The sequence below is a fragment of the Neopelma chrysocephalum genome, unplaced genomic scaffold (genome assembly GCF_003984885.1).
Source record: "Neopelma chrysocephalum unplaced genomic scaffold, ASM398488v2 Primary Assembly neopelma1_24, whole genome shotgun sequence".
NCBI lineage: Eukaryota > Metazoa > Chordata > Aves > Passeriformes > Pipridae > Neopelma > Neopelma chrysocephalum.
This window is the reverse complement of record NW_020897693.1, coordinates 47,470,564-47,492,073: the sequence shown is the minus strand read 5'-3', so window position 1 is coordinate 47,492,073 and position 21,510 is coordinate 47,470,564. Positions and strand designations below refer to the sequence as shown.

The window sequence follows — 21,510 nt, the reverse complement described above, 5'->3', positions numbered from 1 at the left end:
CCTCCCTTGAGCTACTTCCCTCCTCTGGAAGAGGACTAGGGTACCAGGACACCTTCTCCGCTCTGAAGGGCAAAGCCATCACCTTGCTGCTGCTGTGTGAATCACACATCACTGACACCTGCATTCACTGTGTAGGGTCAGCCATTAACAGTATACATCATTAACAAGGACAGCATCAGAGCTCCTCAGGGCTACAAGCAGTGTCCTTTGGAAGGGAGGGAGATTCCCTGCAGCTGAACTGAGCCCGAGCTTCATACCCTCTAATTGCTCCAGGCTGTTGTGATTCTGTTGTTAATTGCAGCAAACATCCTGCAGGCAGTACTGATGGAAGGTGGTTCTTTCTGCAGGTCAATTCAGCCTCTACCTTTGTTCCAGCACCATCGCGCTGGAACATCGCGCTGCACAGCAGCTGCCCACCCTGCGTACTCCTGTATGGACTTCTGGCAGAAGCACACGATCCTGGCTTCCTCCAACCTGTGCCTTCTGTGGTATCCCTCCAAACAGAGGTGCTCCATCCCCAGTCCTATTGTGGAGCTGTCTCCTGCCACCCCCACAGAGCCAAAAGCATCCCTGGAACGTGGAGAGAGGGGAGATAATTCTGGTCACCACTAGCCACATGTCAAACCCTCTCTCTTGCTAGGGGGGCAGGTAATGTGATTAGTAAAAAGGTGCCTTAGATGAGCTGCTTTGGCATATGTTCCCTTCCCCCAGCACTCTGCTATTAGCTGCCAGAGATGAAAAGCTGCGATGTGCAGAGAGACAGCTGGAGGTGTCAAGGATGTCACCTGCAAGCTGCTCTTTGTGGGGATGGGGATAGGATGGGGATGGGTGAGAGCAACCAGCTGAGGGATCAGAGCAGCCTCATACCACAGGGGAATGCAGCCATGGCTGGGGCTGCTCAGCCTTCTTTCACCCTATGCCCACACTGCATCCCCACCTCCCGCCCCACTTATGCCTGTATCCCCCCCAGAGCAGAGGGGGTGAGCCTCTGGCATTGCAGGAGTGCCTCCACATGTGGGAGCAGTAGGAGGGAGAGAGGCTGCTGCAGCACGAGGGCTGGGGAGCACAAAATGGGTTTCCTGCGGTCACCAGGAAAACTCCCTTCCCAACAGGATGTCTTGTACTGAACGAGCTACAGATGTAGCGTCTGATGCGTTTTTTATGCTTTTTTGAGTGACTTTTGAACAGCACCCAGGGAAGAGAGGCAACTCATTGAGAGAGAAATAGTTTTATCCATTGTGTGCTGGGGGGAAAGAAGATCTACAGGGATAATGGCTGTTGGTCTCTACTTCTGTTCCTAGTGATTGGAAGTCAGACCCTGTCTGCTTGGGTATTTCTAGGTATGCAGGCTATAGAAGAGTAGGATAAGTTCCTTCATGTCTAGGCCAGCGTCATCTCTCATCTTGCATGCTCTAACCTCTCTGGCTCTGATACATCCCCTGTCATAGCATGTGCAGCCATTCAAAGCACTTCTGTAAAGCTTCTTTTCCTGGCTTGTTGCTTTGACAGGTTTTCTTTGAATCACTTCCCTGGCTCTTCTTCCCTTCTTGCATCCAGGAAAAAGTGATCTGCCTTTTATGGGGAGGCCCTTTACAGCATTTTCACATCGCAGTGCCAGCTAGAGACTCATTGCTCCTTTGGTGGAGACTTGCTGAGTTTTCCAGCAAATCTTCCTCCTACAGAGGTATTTCTACCTTGAAGAAAGGTTCTTCCAAATATCTCATCTTCTCTTCAAGCCTTCTTTAACATCATTCCTACTAAACTTTAAACATTAAGCAATTTAAGGTACCCGTGGAGTCCCACCTGCTGCTGCAGCTGTGACCGTCAAGCGGGTCTGAACCCTCCCTCAGCCCCATCCATGGCTGCTCCACACAGGCATAGCCCCTTTCAGGTTTTCCCCTCCTGCAGCAGTTCTGTGAGCCTTGAGGAGCCCCAAGGAGCTCTTTGAACCTCCTTTGAAACCAAATCATCTGGGTCTCTACCCTCACCCTTGTTGGCTGTCCTGGGCTTTCCCAAGGCACTCTGTCAAGCTGCTGAGCTCGCCTTGTCTGCATCCACCAGCCAAACATTTCTGGGTTTGTTTCCTTGCACAGGTGGGTGCCTGCACAGCAGCCTGGGGCTCTGCTGGGTGTGATGACTCTGAGCTGTGAGGAGCTCTGCTGGGGCCATGCTGGGGCTCCCCGATTCCCAAGGGAGCAATGCACCCACAGCAATGCACAGAGGAGTCTGACCCACCCCACAGATGTCTTCAGGTTGATGCTGAGACATCAAGCCTCCAAGGAAATGGCAGTTTCCAGAAATGAGAACTTACCTCCAGATATTGTTCTCCCTGATGTGGACCAGAGTATTGTCCAGAGAGGGCTGGCAGGTTCCAGCTGCTGCAGTGGGAACTAGCCAAGCAGGGTGCATTCGGCATCTCACTTGTCCTAAGCCTGGAGTACAAGACTGCCCAAGCTTATTCCCTGCTGAGGGCAACCTCTGCTTTCTCAGCACCAAAAATGAGATGAATCAGTCCCAAAACACCCTCCCACCCTGGGCTGATGTACACTGAATAGTGCGAGGAGCACTCAAAAAAAGCACAGTGCTATTAATGCAAAAGAGAAGAGGAAAAGATTGTTTTTCAGAGACGGATTTTGGGGTGTTCAAATGAGAAAGACTTGCTTGCCCTGTATGACATTACAGCTGCTGTGGAGGTACCCACATCAGCTAGACCTCTCCCCATCCCAGCTGGATGGACTAGGCAGAATTCAGTCCTTACAGGACTGCAAGGCTGGGGTTGTTTTTCTGTAGAATTAACCATGAAGGCCCACATCCCTCCATCTGTCCCCCATAAAAACCATTTTCCTATGAAACTGGAAACCTTGATTAACAGCCTGCTAGGGGAGACAAATCCCTGGGGTCTTTTTGTATGCCCAGAAGACACTGTTCCAGGGTAAACCTATGCTTCATTTTGCTCTGCAAAAGTCAGAAACAACCAAGCTGTCTTCAAGGAAGCCTACAGATTCACAGGAAAAACTAGGAAAAAAAAAAGCAGTTTCTTTGGAAGTAATTTTCTCTTAAGAAGTTCTGTCTGCATTTTTTATTAATGATACAACACCCTGAATGTGTCAAAAAATATGAGAATACATTTCCTGGTGGGGAGCTCCAGCCTTGCAGAGTCAGGCAGTGCAGCTGCGTTGTCATTTGCTTCTTGGAATTTCATTTCCTAATCAACACATCCATGAAATGACTGTGCTTTCAAAGCTTAGTTTCCAGAGCTGCTGGGATCAAAGACTGGGGAGGTGGGGGAAAAAGCAAGGAGGGGGAATCTGCCATCTCCATCAGCAGCCCAACACAGAGGAATACCTGCCTGCGAAAGCCTGAACAAAGGGTGGTTTAATGCCCTGACCTGGGTTTAATGTTTCAGAGACAAACAAGAAAATAGGGAAGCAGTTCTCATCATACTCACCCTTTGGCAAAAAAAAAATCTACTTCTTAGAAACATGAGGACCACCTTGAGATTTGTAGGATCTGGCTGGCCCCTCCTGGGGCAGTGTGACAGAGTGTGACAGAGAGTCCTGGACCACTGGTCCAGGATGATGACTCACCTGTCTTTTTGCCTTTGGTGTCCAGCTGGTCCCATGGAGAGACTTGAGCCCAAGCATCCTTCCCCCAGCACCTGATCTTACAGGTATCAAGCAAGAGGAGCTCAAAATGCGTTAAAATTTCCCAAATCTGAGTGAGACAATCAGGTTTTTGCTTCTCTGACACCTGCAAGACCATAAGTTCCCTTGTCTGGCAGTCACCTTAAAGCTTTCCCACAAGCAGGCTATGCTTGTCTTTGAAGAAGTTAGAAAGACTGGGGGAAAAAAGTCTTTCACAAAAACACCCAAACCCCTCTGGTATCTTCATTTATCAGGAAAAGTGGATTTGCATCCACTGATGTTTTGCAACTGCTTTTTGGGTAGCAGCTTGGTCAGCCCCTCCACCGTGCCTGGCAGAGCTACATGGATGCAGCCAGATGCCAGCAGCAAGACAACTCAGCCTCCATCAACCCATCCCACCACTCTGCACCGCCCCCCTCACTGCCCAGGCAAAGCCAAGATGCTCAACCCTGCTTCCCAGGAGCAGTTTCAGGCAGGATCATGTAGGGAGCTCTCTCTTCCTGCAGGGTTGATGCTGTTGCCATTGTGCTTTTCATTTAAGTTTTGCTGTGAGCAACATGATCACAGAAAAATAACATCACAGGAAAATGAAGAAAACCAAAAAATAGATTCTCAGTCACCCTATCACACTGCTTGGCAGGAGCTGGATGATGTTGCCATTAGTTTTATTTTCCCTGGGGCTCCCTGGGGCTCTGGGAGCTAACACAGCTCTTCAGAGGTGTTTAATTACAGTATCCCGGGTACCAGAAATGCAGATGGAGGGGAGACCATGGAGCAGCAGGGTGCTGGTGGTGAGTCACTGGTGCGTAAGAGGGGACCTTCTTCCTCCCAGCACACATCCCGTGCTGGAGGAGGAAGGGTGAACACCCAAGATCATCAGCAGGACAGGGCAGGCACCCATGTGGCCAAAACAGCACCTGGCTGAGTGTGCAGGATCTCCTCACGTGACATTTGGGCGAGTGCAGCTGGTGAAATGGCTCATTCAAAAGACATGTTACCTGGGAACTGAGTCGGGTTACATAGAGGTGTGGAGATGAGATAGTTGTTCCTGCAGGTAAAAGTGCTGCCGAGGGTAAGCAGGCCATGTATGGCCTCAATATTTCCTCCAACACCAAGGGCATCATTTTGCCCTCAAAGAAAGTGCACTGAGATTACATGGACCAGGGTTTTAAGAACATCCTGATGACACAGGTTGGAGGATATAAAAAAGCAAGTCCTCCCTGGGTGTAACACGGATTTACTACATACCTATGGACTGTGTGTGAAGGAGAGGCAGCTGCAGCTCTCCATCTCTCTCTCAAACATTTCCTTGACAGTAGTTTCAGAACAGCATTTTTGCCACCACTCTCACCTCCCTGCCCTATCACACGGCTCCCTGCTGTTTCCCTTTAGAGAGACATCTCCATCACTGCAATGACCGGGCCACCTTAGGTTGGAGGGTGACAAGGTGGCCACTGTGCCACCTCCCTGTCCCAAGGCTCCCCAAGGTCTCTTGGAGCCACAGGGGTCCCACTGCGGGGGCAGATGTGATCCAGCTTCCCATGGCAGCTGCCATCTGGGCAGGTGCTAGGCTGGGGCTGGGAATCCCCTTTCCATTCAACACAGAAAATCTCACACTTATTCCTGAAAAAACATGCAAAAGGCAACGCAAACTCAGTGGGTGTTGGGAGAGAGAAGACCAATCCTGGTAGGTCTGTAGCCAGACAGTATTCAGGAGTGTGAAAATTGGAGGGAGGGGAGGGGTTTTTGGCGGTTTTTCCTTTTTTTGTGTCTTCTTTTCTTTTCTTTTCTTTTCTTTTCTTTTCTTTTCTTTTCTTTTTTCTTCTTTTTCTTCCTTTTCTTTATGCCTTTTTTCATCTATTTCTTTTTTTCACTCTTTCTTCCCCCTCCCGACCCCAGTTTTTATTTTCTTTTTTTTTCCCCCTTTTCTTTTTTTTTTTTGGGGGGTTTTGTTTTTTGCCTTTTTTTTTTTTTTTTCCCCCCCCTCCCCGCTTTTCTCTCCGCCCGTTCCCCCCGTCTCCATCCCCGCCTCGGGGCCGCTCCGGGCCGGGCCGGGCGGGCGGTGCCGCCGGCGCACGGGCTCCCCCCGGCGGCCACTTTGGGTTCCTCGCCGGGACCCCGCATTCCCGGGACCCCGCATTCCCGGGGCCTCCTCATTCCCGGGACCCCCTCATTCCCGAACGGGTCCCTACACCCATCCAGTGCCCGGCTCCGGCTCCCCCAGCCCGATCCCGCAGTTCCCCACCGGGACCCCGCAGCCGTTCCTGCCCTGGGCTGGGGGTGACGGGTGCTCGGGGTCACAGGTGGCACCCAGGCTTTGTGGCGGGTCACAACCTGCCCCTCTGCCCTTCCCATCGCCCGCCCGGGCTGTGTCCCAGGGGCCATGCACGTGTGTTCTCCCGTTGGAGGGAGCAGGGCCAGTCCCGGCTGCGATCTCTCCTGGAGCCTGGGGACGGTCATGGGAAATGAGTATTCGCTGCTGTCAAGAAACAGAATTCAGGGAGGAAAAGTGGGTCATGGAAAATTCCCAGCACTGGCGGCTTTTCTGACGCCCGGAGAAGGTCCGCAGGGCACGGACCTCTCCACGATGTCAGCCCTCTGACAGCTTGCAGGCGTCTCTGTGACAGACACCAAACCCCCACTGCCGACCAGCCCTGCGCCAAGGCAGAGGATTTTTAACACTGAAGCAGAGCAAGTCCTGTGGAGCAGGAAAGGGAGAGTAGTCCAGGAGGAGACCTCCCCTCCAGCAGCTCCTTGCAGGTTACACCAAGTCAGCCCTGAACAGCAGCCGGCCTCTCTAATTCAGGGCTGAGAATGGGTGCGCGGGAAAGGGGGAGGACAGAGGAAGGAGCCTGTCATCCCCCATCACCCTCCGGCCTGCTGTGTGCAGGACAGGTTGGGTCATGAGTGCAGCCGCTCCTTCCCCATCCTGCACACATCTGCAGGTTTTCCTGCAGAACAGGTTTTCTGGTATTAGTGATACTGCTGCTTCTTTCTCCCAGTCACACCCCACAGTACTGAAAAAAAAAAAAGGAACAAAGGAAACAACAATATCATAAAAGACTGTAAAAAAAAAAAAGAAATTGCAGCAGTTATTGCTTTGCGCTTGTGAAGCTCCACAGTTCCTCAGTGCACATCCCTGAACGCCCCCAGAAAGGCTCTCACAACAGACAGGTACCTGCTCTCCCACTTTTCCTCCCACTGGGAACACTCAGTTCCCCTTCGATGATTCAGATAAAACCACCCCCTTGCCCAGGACAAGCCTGTTGGTGTTACCAAACAGGAAGGCCTCACTGATCACCTCTCACTCCTCACCACCCACATGCCACAGCCACCTCCGCTTCCTGGCTTCCCTCTCCCTGACCTGGAGCAGGATGCAGCCAACCATGCCCGTGGTGCTGAGCCTGACCTCCCCTGTGTCTCTCTCCTGCCCTCCCCAAGGGATGGGTCCAGAGCAGATGTTTCACCCAGGTACCCAAGCCTGGCCATGCAAAGCTGAGAGCACCTCCAGGTCCACACGAGTGAGGGGGTTCACTGAGGCTGGTTACCCATCTGCACAGCTCCAGGGGCTTCATGAGCACCTCTTGCTTCCTATGGCTTTTTATTTTTTTTTACCGAAGTCAAATTCATTGCTCCCATCTTCTGGCATCAGTATTGACCAGAAGCTGATTAGGAGGACTCATCACCCCTCCATCCCCTTTAGTTTTAGTCAGCATAAGGAACACACAGTTGATTAGTTCTACCTACATATTTACTGTTTTTATGGTGTTTTTTTCATCCCCAGACTCAACTTCAGCAAGTTTTGCTACTTGCTAAAAACTTTGGCACCTCCATTTGGCTGCAAGGTGAAGATGTTCATGGTGACCTCCACTGGATAGGATCCAAGCCTGCTTTCCTTACAAAGGGGTTTCCCTTCCATTTTTCCATACTGCTTCACGTAAGCAGGGGTTTTGCTCTTCTGGAGGTGGTGTGCTCCTGACAGCAGCCTCAGTGGATGCAGTTACCACACCATTCATCTTGTCTAAACTGGTTCTTTGCATTTTGGTAACAGTCCACCTGAGAGTCAAGGACTTTTTTTCCTTAAAATTGCCCCTTCTGCATTCTAAATCTTATATAGGAGTCTTTCAGCAGAACAAACAGAAACTAAAATCTAGCCATTCCTGTTCATGGAGAAGGGACGGAGAATGCAAACTCGTGTATTAAACTCCTGTCAGCTGATAAATAAGACTCTAAAAAAGATTGTTTAAAATCCCATTACTTCCCCCACACAGAGCAGTATTTTCCTGTCAGCTGTGCTCCTGCTTCCCATTTCCCCCTGAGTATGCCTGCCCACCACCCCCAACCACTCCAAGCCCCACAGCACATTCAGCTGGGACTACCAGCTTTTCTGGCTTGCAATAGAGAATAAGAGCACATGCTGAAGGAACGAAGGAAGCAGGAGATGGAAGCCTTAAAATCCAAACTTCCCAGCCTCAGAGACCATATGAAAAATCCTTTAGTCTCTTCATTTAGTATTTTTCTTCTTTATTTGGTCTTTTTCTATGTGAACTACTCTGTTTGCAATTGTACGCCTGTGATTTTGTCCATAAGAGTGACAATTAATAAATAATTTATTAACAATTCCCTGACAACACAGGGATGGGATTCTCTGGGGGAAATATACTTTCCTCATGTTTCTTTTAAAGATGTCAGATGTCTACCTTAATTGCACAGATACAAAGGCAAATTCCATTGACGTCAGTGCAGTTATCTGGGTTTTATTAATATCAGATAAATATAAAAAACAGTATCAAGCAAAAATTCACAGAGAATAATAAAACACCCACACAAACCTCCTGCTGAGTTGTTCCTGGTGGTGGTACTTCACTTACTTGCAATGTATGGCTGAAGTGGCTATGGTTCTTGGACCAAAGCTCTCCTTTGCATCACCTCTTTCCCCCTTGAGAAAGAAAATACTGTGCAGAAAACAGCTCTAACACCACGGTAACGGGGTGAGATTACCACTAGAAAAAGCAGCACTCTCCAGCTCCAGCCTCAGAAAATGTCAGCGTCCTGGGAGCAGGAATAGGCTCTGCAACCTCTTTCCCCTCCTCGCAGGTGTGGGGCTGCCTGTGTTCAAGGTCAGCTCCGATATGGTGCAGCCAAGTGACCTTGGAGCTGAGCAGTGTGGAAGGAGCAGTGTGAGAAAGCCCTGAGAGAAGCCTTCTGGGGCCTCCCCACCTCAGCACTTAAATGGGGGCCCTCATAAAGCTTGTGCACCCCCACCCAGCCATGGACCTTGCTGATCCCAGCCTTGCCTTACTGATCTGACTTCCTGGCTTCACCCTAGACCTGTCCCTTCACAAGTGACCTGCGTGGTCAGCACTGGAAGCTAATGGCATCCCACTCACAGAAACACAGGACTCTGCTGTGGCTAAAATACTGAAGAGCCTCAGCCATTGAGCAAGCAACGACTTTGAGGCACGTGCAAGTAGAAAAACTGACATTAGGAAAAGATGGCTTAGCATTTATTGGATTTGCCAGACACTAATTACAACAGGAAGAACAGTTCCCTCTGTTACACTTACGATGATGAGGTGAACCTGTTTCTTGCGTTCCTAACCCAAAACACTGAATATGTTTTTTTCTTTTGCTCTGAAAAAAATTGAGGAGTTTTAGAATTTTACTAAATTAAAAGCAGCATCACCTGAGTGCTGGGGCCATGTCCTTGATGTATGTCAGCTGCAACAGCTCTAAGGAAGCTGCGGAGATACCTTGGTGCTGGTCTGCACTAGGTAAGGAAGTGACATCCTGGGAAAGCTGCTCGGTGCCCTCAGAACAGCTCCTCTCCAATTCCAGGTCTGAAGACGAACTCTGACACCTCCGTGGCAGCAAGATGATTGTCTTCAAAGTGAAAAACATAGACAATGTGAGCAGCCTGCCGAGCACGTAAGTAATCTCAGTGGCTCCAACAACTTCATAAGGCTTAAGCTGAAATTTAAGCATGCAAACAGTATTTCACATACAAGGCTTAAAAGAGCATTGCTTTCAAGCTGCTTTTTGTTGTCTTCACTTCTGGGTTTTCTGATCCACATCTTCACGGTTCAGTGGTGTGACCAAATGCCAAGGAGTCAATTCTCAGCAACAGCCCTCTGAGGCTTTTTGGAGTTATTAGTTTGAGAAGAAAACAGCTGGAAGACTAATTGGTGGGTCAGCTACTTTTGTTCTATCTCTCCTTGTCATTTCCCTTCACTGCTTTCACTGGGAGCCCAGAGTTCCTGTGATCTTCATTACTACCCTGTAGCAGCCCACAAATGAAAGCACAGCTTCGTTACAGATTGCTACCTTAAGTACTTTTCAGCGGCACCTCTTCTTTTCAGACTCTAAGGTTCAGAACTTACACAACTGGAATACACCCACATGCTAAGCATTATTTATTAGAGTTATAAATCAATTCTTTTAACTCTGTGGTACTTCTGGACAGTAACAAATCAACCGAGCTGTTTGATTTGGGTGGAGATTTGGATCTTCTGGCAACCCTCTTAACCCAAGGAATGGGAAGATCCTAGCAGAGAGGAATGACACACTCATGGTAATGCCTCACACAAGCGATCCTGCAGAGTCGATCTCTGGGAGCATCACATTGTGGTTACACTGGTGGGGGAAGCTGCTACCACAGTGAGGGAAACAAAAAGCATTCATCACATTCGTTCTTCCTGTTGCAATGCCTTCAAATCCCTTTTCCTTATCTTTACTCAGTGCCTCGCTCCAAGCTGGAGCTGTGCACTCTCAGGAGCAAAGAGCATACTTTTATATAATACACATCCTACCACATCCAGCTGGGGAAGAACTGGCCTAATGACAACTTTTAGGCTTTCACTGATAAAAGTAAAACCAGGCAACTTTACTTCTTATGTGCACAACAGTCAGGATTTCAAACTCCATTTGGAGCCTCTGAGCCCCTTTCATCCACTCGTGATGCTATCCTGAGCAAAGCCGTCAGCTGAGCAGCTCCCGTCATGCTGGATGACGAGGAGCCGCTGCTGAACTGCAGGCTCCTGCAGGGACATGAGGGTTTGTAAAGCCAAGGATAATGGACCTGCCGCTAGACCCTCCACCTGCCAAATGGCAGCACTCACACTGAGCTTCTCAGACCGTACAACACGAAGTGAGAGAAATCACCCAACGCTGTTTCCTTTCTGGGTGCCAGGAGTCTCTTTGAAGCCTGGAGCAGAGTGCATCTAAAATCCAAGCTGCCTTTTGAAGATGTACTTGTGACTTTTAATCAGATAGCAGTGGCAATACATTTAAAGGTTCATGAAATTTCTAAGTCAGGCTTCTTCCTTCCCTAAAGAAATACAAGACAAACACTCAAGTTTTATTTGCCGGTGGAATCATCAGTTAATGATCTGAGACAGAAACAGCAATGTGCATGTGAAAATAGGGTGAGAAGTGTAACTCAGCACCAGGAATTTCATAGTGGTGGCCTTGGTGCTCTTAGAAGCCTCCACTGTGTCTGAAATTAGGGCACTACTTCATAATGCACTTAATCTGATCTACCTGTGGCCTATTACACACAAGAATGCTTTCAGTCCCTGCATGCTCCCACCATGTTTACTCCAAATCTACCATCATATAGCTTTGCTATGGCATCACCAGTTCATTGATCCTATGAAAAACATTTTTGGGTGGATTTATTTCCTAGTTTCCCTACTGGAAGGAACAGGTCTGTCTTGCTAGTCTCTACATCTTAGGAAAAAAAGAACAACCAAGTGATTATCCCCACTGGTGGCAGCCCACAATTATGATCAAGTCTGCTCTAAAATGGGACTGACCATCCCCGAAATGCCTCACTGTGTCGCAGCTAGGAGCAGCCACCACCACACAACAGGTACCTCAGACAGACAGAAACCTTCCAGTCACGTCCTAGAGACAGCACCAACCCTGAACCGCAAAACCACACCTGCAGACCATCGGCACAGAGCAAATGATGCGGTCAGTGAGCTGAGCTGACCTAGACTAGCTCAGAGCCAGGCTCAGAGAGCTGGGAGAGGTGCTGCTCATGCTGCAGAGCTCCCTGGGGCAGTCAGGTAACGGCCACAGCCTTTCTCAGCATGGTAGCTGTGACAAACTCCCAGGGAAGACAAAGGTTTCCCATTATTCCCTTGAAAGGAAGAACTCTGCTCAGAAAGGCAAAGACAACTCAAACCCCTACCTATAAAACAAGCCTAATATACAAGCACCCACCTCCCACTGCAGCAGGTATCAGGGAGGCACAATTTGAGGTGTTTTATAACCACATCACCAACCCACCCTGCTACCATGTGACTAAAACTCAGCCCATAGTTTTCTATAGCAGTACCAGGCAAAATCATCAGCTTTCTAACAAACATGCTGTGTTCAGCTGGGATTTTTTTCAGAAGATCTCAACCTTCCAGCCTGGCAGGCAAACACTTGCCATGATGTGCTTGCAACAGTTATATGAAGGAGGTGTGTGCCTGCACAAGGAGGAAGGGGTGTATTCCTCAGAGGGCAGACAGGGATTAGTAATACGCCTTCTGTTTCCAACATGCATGAGAATCGACACTTTGGAAACGCAAACCCAGTTTAAACAGTGAACAGATTTTCTTTTAGGCAGAAGCCAAGAATAAAACCTGTAATTGTGGTTTTGTACTATTGCAATAAACCTCCACCTTAAATGAAAGAGCACTTTCAAATGGTTTCACCCTATCTTTCTAGTACTGTTTGCCACATGTGCTAGTGCCAAGTGACAGCTCACTGCCAGGGCCACACACAAGTTCCTAGACTTACACCTCCCACCACAGAACAGAACGTGCAGCTCGAGCCACCCCTGATGTAACCATCCAAACACAATCTTCATCTTTGTCCAATCTGAAGTTCTGCTAAAATGATTTGATTAGAAAAAGCAGCTCTGTGCACTGGAGCCTTGATCTCTCAAAACTGCTCATACTGAATCTAATGTAAGAGACCACAAAAAGTAAACCCAGTCACTCTCTTGCCACTCTTGATTTTCCAGAGCAGACAGCTGTGAAGGGCAACAAAAACCCTGCCCTGATCTACTCTTAGGTCCAAACCTGTCACATACCATATCACACTTGCTTCCTGATTTCAGTGGACCAGGTTTCTCTTTGTCCTGTTTCTCAAAGAATCCGATTCCTCAACATTGGCCTTCAGGACACTAACTTCCAGAGATGAGCAGGTCAGCTTTGGGGACTCCTGCACTCAAGGCACCAGATTTCACCCCCTTCCCAAATCACGCTGGAGCAGGACATGTCTGCCACAGTGACCCTGACACCAACTATCAGCAGTACCAGCTCCACAGCTCTAGTCCTGTATTTGGAGCTGTTGAAAACCCCAGGGAAGGAAAAAAAACCCACCAAACCAAAACCCAACTTCTACAGTGGAAATATTTTTTAAGAAAAAAGCCTGGAAGGATCAGAATGCAGACAGCTGACTTCTGTTTTAAGAAGCTGGCAGCCACACACTGTAGATTACTCAACACCTGCTTCTTGCCCAGGTTTCAAATCTCCAGTGCTGGAACAGCCTCCAGGCTAAGGCTTTTTTTTCCTGTCTCATTCAAGAGTGTCGTTGCATCTCCAACTTCGCAGGTTTCAGTGAGCTGTGTAAATACTTACTTGGAAAAGCAATAAGGGGGTTGAGTCACAAATGAAGATTGACCAAAACCAAATCCTTTATTTCCACAACTGTATAAATGTGCTCCAAGTATGTGTCCAACACAAGTTAGAAAAACAAAATAGAACATGCCAGTTGCAAACTAGATCAGTTCACTGACGTGCTGACTCCTTGGTATTAGGCTTAGTTACACAAGACCAGTCACAGTAAAAAGATACATTTTAGAGTACAAAGAGTAGCAGGATGTTAAGCCATTTCAGCTTGTGCACATACAAATCACACTTCTGGCAGAAAATGCAGAGAAGTTTGCATTACTATGCTGGAAGCTATGTTGCATCACTTTAAATGGCATCAATATCAATATCGTCATCTTTATTGTTTGCAGGCTTCACAGTTTCAACTTTAGGTACACTGGCAGCTGTAGAGTACACCACCTGTGGAGACAAGACACTTGCTTTACTACAGCACCGACTGACACTAAGCACTGGACTAACTGTAACACCTTCCCCCCCAACCACCCTCCTGTCCATGGCCATGACCCACTTAACACGCTGCTTTGTAAGGCAGAGCTGTGCATGTGCATCTGCAGGAAGCAGGATCTCATACCCAAGAAGAGAAGTGTACAGTACTGGCAGGAGAACAACCAAATCACCCACATGCAAAACTTGTTCCAGCCACAGCCATGTGGAGTGTAACTAACAGACTTTATCTAGGCCTAAACTGTGAGGAAAAGGGTCAGTTATTCTTTCATCAGCTGTTTTAACAAACATCCCCCCACTAATTTATTTAAAACACTCATTTTTTTTGTATACCTCCCATCAACCTTCTACTACTACATGTGCTGCTACTGTACCATTCCAGAGTGACAGTCTTGGGCTATCCAAATGCTCTTACAGTTAGTGTAGTGTAGCAAGAACGCTCTAACCAAGCCCCAGGAATGGAGTGTTCCTCCAGTTCCCCATGGGCACAGTAATGCACCAAGGAAGCTATTTCAAATTGCACCAGGAAAAGGTTACAAGATTTAAACATGCAGGAACAGTGCAACCTTGGAGCTGACAATGAACTAGCCTTTCCTACCTCTATATTTTCATCTTCATCCTCTTCTTCATTACCGGAAGATTCTTCTTCAGCTTCTTTTAGCCATTTAATAAATGGTTCTGCTTTGACACGGATTTCTTTGGCAAGCTCCTTTGAAACATATTTCTTTGAGGCCTGAAAGACACAGACTTTGGTTGAACACTGAAGAGTTTACACCAGACCATACCCAAACACAGCAAGAACCCAACTTGGACCTCCAAACTCACTCACTGCCTTGAACAGCCTGTTTTTGGAAAAGTTTCTCTCAGCACAAGCTATCACACCAGAACAGAGAAGCCAGATGCAACAGACTACATTCAGGTACATAACACACTACCCTTTACCTTTTCTGCCCAGCTAAGGATGACTTCTTCTTCCAGAAGATCTGCATCATACATTTCCTTCAAAATATGTGGTATTTTCGAAATAAGCTGAGACTGATGCATGGCTACCACACACTCGAAGCCATGGAGAAGGTACCTCTGGGCTTTCTTGTTGTTATGGCAGAACTAGAGTTGTGATAAACGCAAAAGGGATTCAATTAGCTTTTTGAATTTTTTGAACCTTGAATTACAAGGTTTACAGCAGTTCATACTATCCCTCCCAGCAGTTCTCCCTAGGTAAGGAGTTTAAAAGCAAAACACTACAGTCAGTCTTCTTCCTCACAGTACCAGGCTATCGCTACAAAACACTCAGAACAGTGAGTGCAGAAGAAGGAATTGCTCACACGAAGGAAGTGACGTCTGTATTTTCTTATTTGTTCACGAATCTTTTCGTCAAAAAGGACTTCAGTGAGAACCAGCGGGCCCATGGCCTTTACATCCAGTCTCTCTGCTTCTGCTACAATGTCTTTGTCCGAAGTATCAATGACACCTTCTTCCTTCTTTTTCTACAGGGAAATGGGTACAGAGAGAAACATTTTAATGCCACTTGAAGTCTGCGCTAACACTCTTTGCACCCTTCCCTTCCCACTGCTGGCAGAAACAGTGTTTTGATAGAAGCTTAGAGACGTTGCTTTTAGTTTCCTTACGAACACTTTATACCACTAAAGCAAACAACCAAAGAATAGTTACCTTCACAAAATCAAACAGTATGTTGACTCTCTCCTCCACGGTTCTTTCCAAGTCTTCACTAAGCGTGAGGTTCTTTGCATGGTCACTGATTTCATCCATTCTACGCCTCTGGGCTTCTTCTGTTGTGTCCTCACCCCAGTCATCATCATCCTCCTCCTCCTAAAACACAAAAGCAAAACAAGAGATTCACAGTGTTACTGCAGGTTTAGTAATAAGCAAGTGTAGAAATGATACCAACTTGAGAGCATTTTTACAAACCTAAAGGAAGGTTTACAGTACAATTTGCAAGTCAAAGACCACAGAAAAAGGGCAAACATAGGAAAGAAGTAACGGAAACTAGAAGCTAGACATTAGTTTATAACCCTCTGTAAGGTTACTTCAAGCGCAGTTTTACCTCTCTCTATATATTCCAACATTTAAGTTCTGGAGACAGTAAGAGCTTTTGGTGCAATGTTGACGAGGAGGAAATGCCAGTGATTTTTAAGTTTTAAATCAGAACAAGACACCACACACCCTTATCTCCCCACTTTCCCTTCTACTTACCACAACCTGTGGAGGAGTAATCTCCTCTGGTGGTGGGGGTGGAAGTGTCTCATTGCTGGACACAGAACCATTCTCTTTGTCCTTGCCTTTTCTGTTCTTCTTCTCCTTTTCTTTCTTTCCTGTACCAGTGTCACCACTTTCTGCAAGTGAATTTTAATGTTTGTTCTATGAACTAGAGCAGGCTACAAAATCCCTGCACCTCTGCCAAATCCCTATGTGGGTCTGGATGCTTTTATTAGCAGCAAGTTATGTGTAGTACCAATCCCCAAATACACTCAGGGCAGATGTACATCTGGCAGGGAAACCCCTGGTTCCAGTCACAGTCTTATTTCTCACCAATATTGTCCAAGTCTATATAACAGGTGACCTCACAAAGCAGAGACCCCTGGAATAGGTTAGACTTTTCTATTCTAGCAAGCTTAAATTGCAGCAGGCAACTAGATGCTTACTACAGAGTGTTGCTTGCATAGAACATTACTGTTTTTACTTCCTACTCTTTTACCTCACACTGATTTTAAGGAACTGCCATGAGCTACTGCTAACTACCTTTCCTCCTCCTCAGTTGTCCTGCACAGGTAAATCCAGCTCTTCACAAATAGTTCTACCAGGGAGGACACAGCACGATGAGGAAAAAGACTGAGCACAGCTCTTCCATCCTGATCCCCAAACATACTCTAGGAGTAGGCTGGAGCCTTTTTACACTTCAACTAGCTGTGAGCTAATTATTTTTCTTTTTCATTAACAGCACTCATACAGAAGTTCTCTTTACTCTCAGCAAGTAAGGAGAGGCACTTACCAGGTGGGTTTTTGAGAATGAACGTGCAGAGTTTATGGTTTGTGTCAAGCATGCCTCGATAGCCACAGGCTTTGCAAGAGTTACCTATAGTTTGTTTCTTAGGATTGACATGCTGCAAGAGAGAACAATCTTCAGTTAACATTTCATTTACAAAACAATTATGCATTAAAGCCTAAACCTGACTTTTACATTATCATCTCCACAGGATTAACACAGAGGAAGTTAAGTAGTAGCAATTTAGCTCAGCAGTTTTGAACTGTTATAGATTTAAAACTTTCCCTAAGAGCATAAACATGTGTACTGGGTTTTCTTTTCATATTCAAGTCAGCTTTAAACTTTGCACCACTTGCACAAACACGTAATGAAGTGTTTCCATAGTGTCACCATTAATACAGACAAGAGAGCACTCACCAGATCAGTTTCAGGATTCTCACACTCAGGACAGAGAACAAATTTTTTAATGAATCCATCCAACATGTCTTGCAGCTTATTCGCCTCATGAGATCCATTGACAATGTAACGGTCATTCTTAACATCAAACTGGGTCTGTGCTCCCAGCTCACAACCAAAAAATTTGGTAGGATCTGTAGAGAAAGCACAGTAAACACCACCTCCCTTGTATCATTAATGTGATTTTTAAACAGCCGGTAAATACACTATTGCTTCTTTCTGTTCACTATTTCATCCTGAGATATTCACATTTCTTTCTTACCAATCTTTAAAGAATGGTATTAATGCTTTATTAGCTATGTAACACTACTTCAAACACAAAAGCATTAAAAATGCTGTGTCACTCCACACTACTTACACGTTGGAGGCCGATTAAGCGCCTTTGCAACGTCAACCATGTTGACTATAACCGTCTTTATTCCATTTCCTTTGCCCTCCACCTAAAGAAAACAAATAGCATTCCAAGTCAAGTGACTGCAACAGTCAAACCCAGTGCGTATTCCCCATTTAACTACACCAGAATTCTGCTGAGAATTGCAGCTCCTTAGTCTGGACAGAAATAAGCAGACACCGTCCCTGCCTTTTGAGTGGCCAAGTATTATCACTATCCCACACCTCTTTCTCCTCTTGGGAGAGCAAGTGGAGTGCTTCCCACCAGTGCTTAGGAAGTTACCTTGGCAATCAGACGGGGCATTTTGTAGCGATAGAACTGATCTGAAACACTGCGGTTGACGTTGACAGACATTTTGCCTTATTAGTAGCTTTATCAATAAGATGAAGAGATCTTTGATTGCAGTTTTTTGGTATCTTCTGTCTGGAGAAGACGGGATGACATAAACGACTGCAAGAGTTCTCGGTCTCTGACATGAAAAAATTTTCGCCACTGAGGCTGTAAGGTTCTTGCTTGTATGCTATGTTTCCCCAATACAGGTACCAGTGGCTGCGCAACAGCTCTGCAAGTATTAAGAAACAGAACAAAAAATTCATTTTAGCTTAACGCGCATCAATCTGCTCCTGCTACAAAGCTATGTAAGGGATTATATTCAGGGTGAAAAGAAAAAAAAAAAAAGGAAGTACATTCTTTATGCTATAACTTTCTTCAACCTATGGAACTGAAAATAGCAACCTTGGATTGTACTGCTAAGGAACTTATCCTTAACTACACCTACAAAGCTTTCCACCCTCTCTTACTATCCAAAAACTAATGAACAGTTAAAGACTATTTTATGTACAATTAACTCCTGCAGGAGTTCTGGGATCAGTAAGGAAGGGCTTGTTTTGTTATAGAGACCCATGAATCTTGCACCATAAGGGTCATGTGGCAGGGCAGAGGAAATCAGGAGAAAGATCTGGAAATCAGATTCAAATTCCACAGCATAGCATGAACCTATCACACAAACGGAAGTCTATCACAATGTTGAGAAATATCAGTAAGATGAAGCAGCAGCAATCTGTAGCCCAACATAGTTTTTACATGGCTTACCAGTTTTTGAATCGCAGTGGAAAAGAGTTGAAAATTACGTAATTCTCCCTCTCACTTATGGTTTCTCATAGCAGCTTCTGTTGAGTTCTGACTTAACAATAAGCCTGATAAAAGTCTGACAGAAGTTGCTTCACTGTAGAAAGCCTAGCAATGCAGAGGTACAGAGCAGTGCAGCAGCTTTTCCAGATGATTTTTTTTCTTGTGGGAAGGGGAGGGGGAGGAAGGGGAAGGAGGATGAATCCTATTATTAATGTTGCCTTAAGCAGTATTTACATATTTAAATTAACATGTGCCTCTATAATCAGATCTAAGAGTACTTAAGCCACAACTGGCTGACTACACAGGCAACTCTGACTACAGAGCATGGCTACTCTGACACGTCATCACGTTGTTATCATTAATGGCAGAAGCGCTGACACATTAAAGTAGCCTTCTTAGTATTTACGCGTAAGAGCACATCTATGATGCAACATGATCCGAGTCCCTCTGGTCAGGTTTACAAATTCTTTACACAGAAGCAGTTAGACTCGTATAAGCCTTGTGTTCTACATTAGCACAGACGCAGTTTTACCCTTCCTCAGCAAAAAGTACACCGCGGACTCTGTTTCGAACACGAGGTTTCCTTCCCCAGGGATGTCTAAAAAGAACCACCGCGCAGCCTGACCACGCGTTTGCAGCAGCAGCTACATCGGTGACCAGCACCCAGAACGAGCGCGGTGCTTCCCCTCCTTCCAGATTACCGCTTTTGTCTGCCGCAGGCTGAAGCTCCCTCTCCTGGTCCTTAGGACACCTCATCCCAAGCACCACCTCCCCCCATACGCCGCGCACAGAGGAAAGAGCGGGAAGGCGAGACCCACTCCCTGCCGCACAGCGCCGCGTCCCCGCCCCGCTCGTGATGAGTCATAAATGCAGCAATTAAAGCACTGAGTCAGCGCTGCGAGAGATTGCTGGGGGGGAAGGGGGGGGGGGTCACCCCCAGCCGCGCATGCGCCCATCACACTGACACCCCCCCCTCCACCCCAGGGCCGCCCCCCGAGTGTCCCCCCGGGGGCGGGGGCCGAGCGCCCCCCCCGCGGCGCGCGGGAACTGCGCCACCGCCCCCCCCCCTCCCCACAGCGCGGGAGGCGCGGCCCCGCCGCCGCCATCTTGTCTCGTCGCATGGCGGCGGCACGAAAATAAATAAATAACTAAAAAAAAAAAAAAAGCAAACCCCAAAGAAGCCTGACCAAAAAAAAAAAAAACAACAAACAACCAACAAACAATAACCCGGCAAGTGAAGCTCTAGCGCTTTTAGGTTTGTTTGTTTTTTTAAATTGTTCCCTCCCCGCCGTCGCTTCTCTCCCCCCTCTCCTCAAGGTTCCGGACGCTTCGTTACACAAAAGCCTCTCCCCATTATCCGCCGTTTACCGACAAGCCGAGGCCCCAGCCCAGCCCAAACCGCTCCCCCCAGCCTCACCCCGCTGCCCTCGCCCGCCCTACCCCAGTACTAACACTCACCGTTTTCGTCCAATAAAGACATAAACCCAACGCTGCTCGCCCCGGGCTGCGACGAAGCCGATTGTGCAAGGAGAACAGGGCCGAGGGGGCGCTTATATCCAGGCGGAGAGGGAGGCGGAGGCGGACGCCGCAGCCTCCGGGTCCCGGCGTCCTGGGGCTGGCGGTATCAGCAGGGAGAGCGGCGCCGGGCAATCTGTGGGCAAGACACAATCAGGGGCATCGTTAGCGGCGGCACCTGTGAGGGAGAGGGAAGAGGAGGAGGGGGGAGAAGAGGGAAAGGGGGGAGGGAGAGGCGGCGGCGGCGCGCAGCCGAGGCAGGAGGGGGCGGCGGACGGGACCCGGCAATGGCTGCCCCGTACTCACCTCTAGAATGTTCTCGCTCCGACTGAACAACGCCAGAGCTGGGATCAATCAGCCAGCGGCGCGCCCCGCCCACCGACGCCGCCATTGGCTCCCCTCTCTCCTCGGAGCGGAGCTATTGGCCAGGACCTCGCCGCTCCCATCGTCTATTGGTGAAGACTACCATCAATCAAGGCAGCCCTGGCTTCACCTCCCGCCCCCTGCGCCCTCCCCCCTGCCAGTGCCCCAAAGGACATCGCGTCTACAGCGACCGAGTCTCGCGAGAGAGCGCTGGACGGGCTGGGTAGGGGGGGCGAGAACTGCGTAGGCTGAGTCAGTGCGGAGGGGTCGAGGGGGGCTTGGGGGCCTCTGCGGAGGCTCCGAGGGGCTGTGGACGTTCTGAGGGGGCTCCGAGAGGCTGAGGGGACTCTGAGAGACTAAGGGGGCTTCTAGGGGGCCCCGAGCCCCCTCCAGCCCCACCGCACTGCCCCGTGTGCCGAGAGACTTTGCCGTCCTCGGCTGCCCCTCAGGGCTGCCCTCCCTGCCGGGGAGGCGACCGGCTGCCTAGAGGGCAGTGACCGAATGCTTGACATCACTGTAACTATGTCTCAAATGATTTAAAGCAATTAAACTTCTGAATAAGTTGTGTTTTTCCTGTACATCCGGATTTCAGGGTGCAGGGAAGAGCCTGTTATTTAACTTCAGTGTCATAAAGACTCGGCGATGGGTGGCTCTGAGTGCCTGGGCTGCCTCACAAAGGATGACACAACTATCGTATGCACATACCCTATTCTTTATATAAAGTGTTGCCAGCCCTATGTAGCTGAATTGGGGCCCTGGGTGAAATGCATATTTGGATTTACATTCAAGTAAAAAGCAGGAAACTTTGGTCCTTTCTTTCCTGTTATCCTTTCCCATCTTCTTCCATCTGCACTCTTGCAGTATCACAAGAACTGCATATTTTGGGTATTTTAG

The 21,510-nt window shown here is 48.0% G+C and overlaps 1 protein-coding gene and 1 non-coding gene across 3 annotated transcripts; both read right to left on the bottom strand.

Moving 5' to 3' along the window:
- Nucleotides 1–13,311: 13,311 nt before the first annotated feature.
- EIF5 (eukaryotic translation initiation factor 5) lies at nt 13,312–20,682 on the bottom strand. Of its 2 annotated transcripts, XM_027674035.1 has the most exons (13): nt 20,560–20,682; nt 20,197–20,389; nt 18,700–18,897; nt 17,890–18,169; nt 17,575–17,656; nt 17,178–17,350; nt 16,767–16,878; nt 15,971–16,110; nt 15,428–15,586; nt 15,082–15,243; nt 14,699–14,863; nt 14,355–14,489; nt 13,312–13,711 (listed from the first exon to the last, which is right to left on the bottom strand). In XM_027674035.1, the coding sequence occupies exons 4-13, from the start codon at nt 17,959–17,961 to the stop codon at nt 13,619–13,621; spliced, it is 1,293 nt and encodes a 430-aa protein (XP_027529836.1). In that variant the 5' UTR covers nt 17,962–18,169; nt 18,700–18,897; nt 20,197–20,389; nt 20,560–20,682; the 3' UTR covers nt 13,312–13,618. The 2 variants fall into 2 exon arrangements, with proteins under 2 accessions (XP_027529836.1, XP_027529835.1); XM_027674034.1 differs by lacking the exon at nt 18,700–18,897.
- Nucleotides 16,311–16,434, bottom strand: LOC113963315. The gene has a single exon (XR_003532738.1). It is a non-coding gene; the product is annotated as a small nucleolar RNA SNORA28 (small nucleolar RNA).
- Nucleotides 20,683–21,510: the final 828 nt, after the last annotated feature.